We start from the raw sequence: 8021 nt of genomic DNA, 5'->3' as shown, positions 1-8021 counted from the left end.
TTCATTCTCAAGCAATAAGACAAATCTACCTGCATTCCCATCAGTAACTTGTGGTAGAATTCTCATCTTCGATGGTACATGAACTGTAGCGATATCACCGTCATTCTATGCACTGGGCTTGGGCTTGCGCTTTTGGTGAAGAAAAACAGTTGAGAAAAGTCTGCAAAGCCCCTTCGCTTCGTCCCTGGAAGAGCCCTCGCGGCTGGGAGAAGCCTAACGAATGCTGGGCCCGTTGTCAGTACACGTCAAGCGTGGATGAAGTTGTCGAGTGCTCCACTCACCACCCCACTGGGACGAGGTGCATTAGCAAGAATCAACGGCAAACCGGGGAAATGTCTGCAGACCTAACGGCGCGATGGTCTGCTCCAGCAGTTTTTCATTGTGCGTTCTGCCTCTTGAGCAACACATCAACGACCAAGAAGAAGACCGAGCTACCCAACGACCCGAATGGCCGACCTGCAGAGCAAGATGGACGCCCACCAACATGACATCGACCGCGCCAAGGAGCAGATCCACGACACGACCCAGAAGGCCGACTCGTACCTGACGGATGTACGCTCCTAACCTGTTGGCATAGTGATGGAATGGTTGACTTGACTCACATATATGGATTGTCATGATGTGTACGCAGTTGACGAAGCGTGTCGAGGAGTACGAGAAGTCTCACTCGAACTTCGAGCCCGCGGGCCAATACCTCAAGTCGGCGCTGGACGCCTCGCGCTCGGCGACGCAGAAGCTGAAGACTCAGGGCCAGGACCTGTCGGAGCGATCGGTGCCGGTGGCGATCGATGGCATGAACAAGGTTCGCGAGTCGCTCGACGACCTCCAGACTCGAGCTGTGGCCTACGACGAGAAGTACGTGGGCTCGCGGGGCCAGCAGGCCGTGGACACGTTGCACCACTGGGTGAACTCGGGCCGCCAACGCGCCACAGACGCGCTGGAAACGACCAACGACCAGCTCACGAAGTTGTGTGATGCCGTCAGCAACATGGCCGGCCAGGCTGCCCACGGTGCTCAAGTGGCAGTGGGCGAAGCTGCCCGCGCTGCGGAGTTTGGTGACGAGAAGCTGGGCGTGAGCAGCAAGGCCGGCGGCGTCGTGCAGAAGGTCCGCGACTTGGACGCGCGCCTGGGCGTGTCGGCGACGGCTGCGAAGGTGGACTCGAAGGTGACCGGCGGCCTCGGATGCAAGGTGGCCGCCACCACTGTGGACATTGTGACCGAGAGCGTGACCTACATCTCGGAGACGCTGCACAACGCCAAGCTGGCGGCCCAGCAATCGAGCACGGCGCAGAGCATGGAGACGAAGGCCGCGGCAGCTACCGGTGCGGCTGTAGCGAAGAAGAACGAGGTCCAGGAAACTTTCGCTGAAGGGTTTGAGCGTGGCCGGGAGATGGCCGGCATGGCAAAGGAGAAGACCGAAGAAAAGGCTGGCATGGCGAAGGAGAAGGCCGGGGAGGTGAAGGACATGACTGCTGAGAAGGCCGACCAGACCAAGGAGATGGCAAAGGAGAAGTCCGGCATGGCAAAGGAAAAAGCTGGTGAGATGAAGGATACGGCAGCGGAGAAGGCTGGTCAAGCGAAGGAGATGACCAAGGACAAGGCTGGTGTGGCCAAGGAGAAGGCAGGTGAGGCCACCGAGATGACGAAGGCGAAGGCTGGCGAGGCCAAGGACAAGACCGCCGAAACTGCGGGCCAAGCGAAAGATATGGCGAAGGATAAAGCTGGTCAAGCCAAGGAGAAGGCTGGTGAAGCTGCAGGCAAGGCAGGTGAAACGAAGGAGCAGTCGAAAGGGGTTGTCGGCCAAGCTGTGGACAAGGCTGGCGAGGTGAAGGACGAGGCGAAGGAGCAGCTCGGGTCCGCTGCAGACTCTGCGAAAGGGGCGGGCACCCGAGTGGAAGCGAAGATGACCAAGCCCAAGGAGCCGACTACGACCCAGGAGCAGACCAACACGGAAAAGGCTCTGGAGGCCGCGAAGCAGACGTGCGCGAAGGAATCGGAGGCTGCGAAGACTGCTGCAGGCACGGCCCACAAGGAGATAAAGGGCAAGCACGCGGGTTCCAAGTGAAGGGAGGCCGAAGATGACGATCACGCGCGGGTGAGTGGAGTTCCGGCTCAGTCGGTCGGGTCGATCACCTTCATCACGATGCATATCTAAGTTCCATTTAATGAATTGAGCTGAGACGGCAAACTCTCGCTGCTTTGGTTGACATTTGTGTACTTTATTGCGCATATGCACCGTGCCTTTTAGCGCACAACAAACAGCAACGCTACATGTTTAGTTGGAAAGCCTCTAGAAGTCGAAGGGGTTGAACGACTTGTGGGCTGCAGACTGCTGAGGTTGCTGAGGCTGGGCTGGAGAGGCAGGCTGGAGGCTATCGAAAGGGTTTGATGGAGACGAGATAGAAGCCTGGGCATCAGAAGCTCGTTAGTGAGTGCCCCACCATGCAGGTGACAGCTCAAACGCTACAAACCTTTGTTGAGAAGTCCAGCATGTCGAAGGGGTCGTTCGAGCTACTCGCACCTAGAGTGCTACTGGTCGTGCTCGGAACAGCCGGCTGAGATGACACGGACGTAGTGGACATTGTGAAAGCGTTCTCACCTGCAAGCAACAAGAGTTAGAACCTCTGATGGCCGCATTTATTGACAAGCGAAACGTACCACCCCAAGGATCGTGAGCTGGCACAGCAGCAGGTTGAGACACGGGGACCTGGTTTTGGTTGCTGAGGAAATCATCTCCTAACCAAAGATCGGGCTGTGTGGCTGGTTGGGCAGAGCCCAATACAGGTACAGGTGCTGGTGCTGCCACAGTGGTATCTGGACACCATGAATGTTAGTACATCGGTGCGCATCAATTCAAAGCACAGTTCCTTACCGCCCCACAGGTCGATTAAGTCTTTGGCTGGCGCTGCAGGTGCTGCCGACACAGCCGGCTTTACCTCCTTTTCCACGTCCTGGTTGCTGCTACTTAGAATTTTGGTTGCTCGCTGCTGAACAAAGCTCGCGAACGGATCGTCATCGTCCTGCTGTGGAGCCTTCGGCGTATCGTTGACATCACTGTGTTGAGAATGCTTGTCAGCAGCAGGCTTCATGCTTTCCTTCGTTGGCCCAGTTCGCGCGCGAACAAAATCTGCAAACGGATCATCGTCGCCCGAGTCTTGGTTGTTCTGAGGCGAAAGGTCCTTGTCAAGTCCAAACGGATCGATAAGATCGATATCGTCGGCAACATCCTTCTTGGAAGCTCTGTTGGCCACCTCTGCCGCTTTTTGGTTTCCAGCCAGCAACTCATCATACTTTTTCAGCGCTGCATGCAGGTCGTCGTTGATCGACAGGTACTTCTCAAGATCCTGTCGTAACAAGAAATAAGCGTTGCGTGAGTCAAAAAGTTATAATACCGCATAAACCACACCGAACTTACCTCGTCGCCCTCAGCAACAGCAATCGGGATGGCTCCTTCCATCCTGTGCAGAATTTCTCTCACTTCCACCGCCAGCTCCTCCATGACACCATGGTTGCCAATAGACGATGAGTCCTTCTGTGCTTCAAACAACATATCCTCGAACATCTCCGACACGTTTGTCGCAACCCGGTAGAGCTCGGGGGTCGACAGCCCGCCCAGCCCACTGCTGGTGTTCGAGTATGACGACGTGTCGATGGATCTCGAGCCACGCGCCTGGTTAGACGACGCAGTTTGTGCACCACTTCGCCCTCCAGATGGCGCATCGGTCGGTGGAGTGAGCACCGGAACCTTGGTCTCGTCGTACTGATCCGGGAACTTGATGCCCTTCTTGCGCATGTTGTGATACGTGTCCACAAACAGCGGGAACTCGTGCTATGAGGTCGCCACAAGTCATGTAAGCCTATCAATCGACAATCAACCACAACGCGATAATGCACTCACTCTGTAGGGCAGGAATGCCTCTCCCCAGGCCTGCACCATGTCCAGCACGCGACTGGCGATCTCCATACTGTCCCTGCCGCGCTTGCTCGCGTGCGTCTGCAGCAGCAAGCACAAGAGCGGCAAAACGTATCAGCACCCGCACTCCACGCCTCTCTACGCAGTGAACAATCGAACCCACTCACCCTGTAAAGCGCCTCCATCTCGCTCATGAAGGGCTCCGTGGCGATCTCCTGGTGCACGAGGTCTCCGCAGTTCTTGACGATCGACTCGGTGAGCGTCAGCGCCAGGATGACGACGCGGGACGACGGGTCTCCCAGCCGCAACTTCAGGTACCGGATCGACTCCTTCAGCCTGCAGCAGCAGCACAACAAGAGCAGTAAGTGCACGCACTCAGGTACAACAAGACGCTACAGGTGCTGCCCCGTACACGGCGTGGTTGCTGACGTTGCTGAGCGCGTCCACGACGCGGAGGATGCGGTCCCAGTCCTCGTCCGCCTCAAAGTCGCTCGTGGCCTGCTCGATCATGTCCGTCATCTGCTTGATGCGCTCCACCTCCGTCGGCGTGTAGAGCGCCGCCACCGCCTTCTGCTGCACGAGGTGGTTGAGCGTGGACGCGAGCTGCCGTTTGGACGGCATCTTCTTGCGCCAGGCCTGCATCTTGGCGTCCATTGTGCGCTCTGCTCCTGCTACAGCTGCTGCTTCGTTCTCTTCCTCTTCGCCTTGTGGGTACACAGCGACGACGTCGAGAGGCTTCTTCGTACGTGGCGCGCTGCGTGCGGAATGACAGTGAAGTGCCGAGCTTCGAGGTGTCGGAAGAGGAAGACGCGCTGGGATTGGCGGAAAAAGAGTCGTCTACCCACATGTCTTGAAGTTTGTATGCAGCAGACTTTCTGCGACTGCCAAACGTTAGAATGTCTAAATGCGCCGTGCTACATGGTTTCCTCACAGCGGTCGTGTGGTCTGCTGTCCAGGTAGGAAGGCTGTGCATGGCATCGATGCATACATGCCCGCGTCGCCTCGATGCCGGCGTGGGAAGAGCAGGAAGAGCGGTGGCATTCTCGAAATCCGCATTATTAGCCAATCGCTCGTCGTTTTGAACGTCATTGGTCAAAAGGTTTATGCACTTCAAAGATCTATGCAAGCGCCGCCGCATTGGCCAACTTGCCGGAGAAGGCGGAGAACAAGCGTCTGCGTGGGGCTGGACGATGGATACGCAGCAGCAGCAGCAGAGAGCGGACGCGGAGCAGCTCCAGGAGCTCTTCCGCACGGCGTACGCGCGCTTCCTGTCGCAGGGGCTGGAGCCCAACGACGCCGTGGCGCGCGCGCTGCTGGAGATGCAGCAGGGCGTCAACGCAGCTGCGGCGCCCACGCCCAAGGCGGAGGCGACCGCAGCCAATGAGGTCGCGTCCGCACACACCCAAGAGGACGTCAAGATGGAGGACGCGTCGCGTCAACAGCAGCAGCAGCAGCAGGAGGAGGAGGACGTCGAGATGGAGACGCTCAAGGAGGTGCCGCCCGCCTCGACCTCGTCGGTGACGAGCAATTTGGCGGCCACCAGCATCACAGAGGCGCTTACAGCTGCAGCTGCGAATGAGCAGGCAACAGGGTCATCTTCATCCTCCTCTTCTGGCACTGTGAAGGCTCGCACTACTGCTCCGACCACTAACGGCAATGCATCGAGCACTCCTGCGTCTGCCTCTGCTCCTGCTGTCCCAATGGGGACGCAGCTGGAGAACGCGCTGAAGCTCGCGACGGAGACGAGCGACTACCGCGTAGTGAAGAGGCTCGTGTACCAGGTGTTTTCCGACCCGGATGCACTTAGTGCCGCGTTTGTCAAAGGAGGCGCCAGGACGGACGAGGACGAAGCGAAGACGCAGTGGTGGGGCATCGAGCGCGATCAGATGGGGCGGGTGTTTGCGCTGCTGGACGCTGCGATGAGTGGGAGTGACCAGGAGGCGATGCAAAACACATTCCGGAACGCCCTGGAGATGCTGGTGACGCAGCCCTGGAACGTCTGCTCGACGTGGCACGCGCCCCGCGCGCTGCGGTTCTTCTTGGTGCTGTTCGAGCACCCGTCGATGTTTGACCCAGACTATTTGAACGTGGTGGGCGGGCTCTGCAGACTGTTATACTACCTCCCGGAAGATGCCAAGGCTCTGGTGCGGGCCCAATGGATGGAGTTCTTCTCGGCTGATGAGCTGCACCGGCTTATGGACATCCTGCAGCAAGCCATCACAGTCTGTCTCTACGGCTCGCGTAAGATGGATCTGGTGTATGCTGCCTGTGGTGTGCTGGCAGAGCTCCATGTTGTGAACCGAGAACGTGCAAACGGCCACGAGCCGTTCGCCACGTACGACGAGTTCTACAACGACGCTGTGAACTCAGAGGTGGACATCGTGCAGGACTACTCGCACTCCATCATCTTCTGGAAAAAACGTCACGCTGCCACACGAGCCGTTCGACGGCTGGAACGAGAGGAGCTGCGACGTCGCCGGCAACAAGATGGAGACGAAGACGACACTGAACGTGAGCGTGAGGAGCAGCGCAGAGAGCAGGAGGAGGCTGAACGCGACGCTGAGCCCATGCCGGAGCGCATGCTCTCGGAAATGTCCTTTTGCGACTTTCCGTTTGTGCTAGATGCGGCCTCCAAGAGCAAGGTACTACAGATTGACTCGGACCTTGAACAGCGTGCACGAGCCCAGGACGCAGTTTTGTCATCTCGCTCCATGTTGGCGATGGAAAGTGCACCATCGCCATATTTGGTGCTGAAGGTTCGACGCGATAACATTGTGGAGGACGCGATGCAGCAGTTGGTGCACTTGTCGTCGTCGGCGGAGACGCTGAAAAAGCCGCTCAAGGTCAAGTTTGTCGGTGAGGAAGGCATCGATGAGGGCGGCGTGCAGAAGGAGTTCTTCCAGATCGTCATTCGGCAACTATTGAACCCGGCTTATGGCATGTTCACGTACGACGAGGAGACGCGCACGTTGTGGTTCAATAGCGATTCATTGGAGGCTACGATGGAGTTCGAGCTGATTGGCACACTGCTGGCTCTAGCCATCTACAACGCTGTCATTCTGGATGTAAGCTTTCCCCACATCGTGTACAAGAAGCTGATGGGGTGCTCACTGGGACTGGAGGATCTTGAGCTCGCTCTGCCGGATCTTGGTCGCGGTCTGCGGCAGTTGTTGAACTTCCAGGGCGATGTCGAAGGCGTCTATCAGCGCAACTTCGAGTACTCGTACGAAGTGTTCGGCGAGGTGAAGACGGTGGAGCTGAAGCCCGGAGGCAGCTTGATTCCAGTGACGAATGCGAACCGGGAGGAATATGTATCGCTCTACGTGGATTACGTGCTGAGCAAGTCGGTGTCTCGGCAATACGCCGCTTTCCACCGCGGCTTCCACCAGGTCTGCAATCGCGAGGTGTTGAGTATGTTCCGGTGGGAGGAGCTGCAGCTGCTGATCTGCGGCAGCAGCGACCTGGACTTCGAGGCGCTCGAGGAGGCCACACACTACGAGGACGGGTTCACAAAAGACAGCACCATCATCCGGTTCGTATCTGCTCAAAAGGTCGATTATCATCTCGTAGACGACGACTAACCGCTGCTGTTGTGTCTGGCAGGGACTTCTGGATCATTGTGCACGCGCTCCCGCTGGAGGACAAGAAGAAGCTGCTGCGGTTTGCAACAGGCAGCGACCGCGTGCCCATCCGCGGGCTCTCGAACCTCGTGTTTGTCATCTCTCGCAACGGGCCGGACTCGGACCGCCTCCCCACAGCGCACACCTGGTGAGATTCATATTGAAGCTGGCGTTGACAATGAATGAACAAAGCGAGCTAACCCGATGTGCTTGTGTGTATCTGGCGGACAGCTTCAACCACCTGCTGCTGCCCGAGTACAGCAGCCGCGACAAGCTCCAGGAGCGTCTCCTGTTGGCCATCAGCCAGGCCGAAGGCTTTGGCCTGCGCTAAGGCAGAGTGCTATTACTCGCTAAGTTGAACCCGTAGGCAGTACAATAGTCGATGTATCGGCCTCCTTCATCTCCAGGTCGCCTTTATCTCTTGTGTTTGATTGGCCATCGCATGTCGACTTAATTAATGGAGCCGCCCGACCCTGCTGCTGCTACTG

General features: G+C 57.7%; 3 protein-coding genes across 3 annotated transcripts; 2 read left to right on the top strand and 1 right to left on the bottom strand.

The window, feature by feature from the left end:
- Positions 1-447: 447 nt before the first annotated feature.
- On the top strand, positions 448-2065 carry PHYSODRAFT_535484 (hypothetical protein; the record flags this gene model as incomplete). Its single annotated transcript, XM_009541390.1, has 3 exons — positions 448-552; positions 632-1606; positions 1781-2065. 3 exons carry the CDS (start codon positions 448-450, stop codon positions 2063-2065), a joined length of 1365 nt encoding a protein of 454 aa, XP_009539685.1.
- Positions 2066-2177: 112 nt separating this feature from the next.
- Positions 2178-4659, bottom strand: PHYSODRAFT_353259 (hypothetical protein). The gene is made up of 7 exons (XM_009541389.1): positions 4326-4659; positions 4081-4249; positions 3899-3994; positions 3416-3829; positions 2873-3344; positions 2472-2599; positions 2178-2407 (listed from the first exon to the last, which is right to left on the bottom strand). Exons 1-7 carry the CDS (start codon positions 4565-4567, stop codon positions 2291-2293), a joined length of 1638 nt encoding a protein of 545 aa, XP_009539684.1. The 5' UTR covers positions 4568-4659; the 3' UTR covers positions 2178-2290.
- A 444-nt stretch (positions 4660-5103) lies between these two features.
- Positions 5104-7864, top strand: PHYSODRAFT_535457 (hypothetical protein; the record flags this gene model as incomplete). Its single annotated transcript, XM_009541388.1, has 6 exons — positions 5104-5211; positions 5323-5426; positions 5580-5694; positions 5770-7445; positions 7517-7681; positions 7765-7864. 6 exons carry the CDS (start codon positions 5104-5106, stop codon positions 7862-7864), a joined length of 2268 nt encoding a protein of 755 aa, XP_009539683.1.
- Positions 7865-8021: the final 157 nt, after the last annotated feature.

The sequence above is a fragment of the Phytophthora sojae genome (assembly GCF_000149755.1).
Source record: "Phytophthora sojae unplaced genomic scaffold PHYSOscaffold_23, whole genome shotgun sequence".
NCBI classification, from domain to species: Eukaryota; Oomycota; class Peronosporomycetes; order Peronosporales; family Peronosporaceae; genus Phytophthora; species Phytophthora sojae.
The sequence above is the reverse complement of the archived record's forward strand: the minus strand, read 5'-3'. Positions and strand labels throughout refer to the sequence as shown.

Coding starts and splice junctions, on each gene's coding strand:
- PHYSODRAFT_353259 (XM_009541389.1), bottom strand. CDS start 4,567: ATGGACGCCAAGATGCAGGCCTGGCGCAAGAAGATGCCGTCCAAACGG. Junction 3,995..4,080: donor AGATGGAGGCGCTTTACAGG/GTGAGTGGGTTC, acceptor TTGCTGCTGCAG/ACGCACGCGAGCAAGCGCGG. Junction 3,830..3,898: donor AGGCATTCCTGCCCTACAGA/GTGAGTGCATTA, acceptor GCGACCTCATAG/CACGAGTTCCCGCTGTTTGT.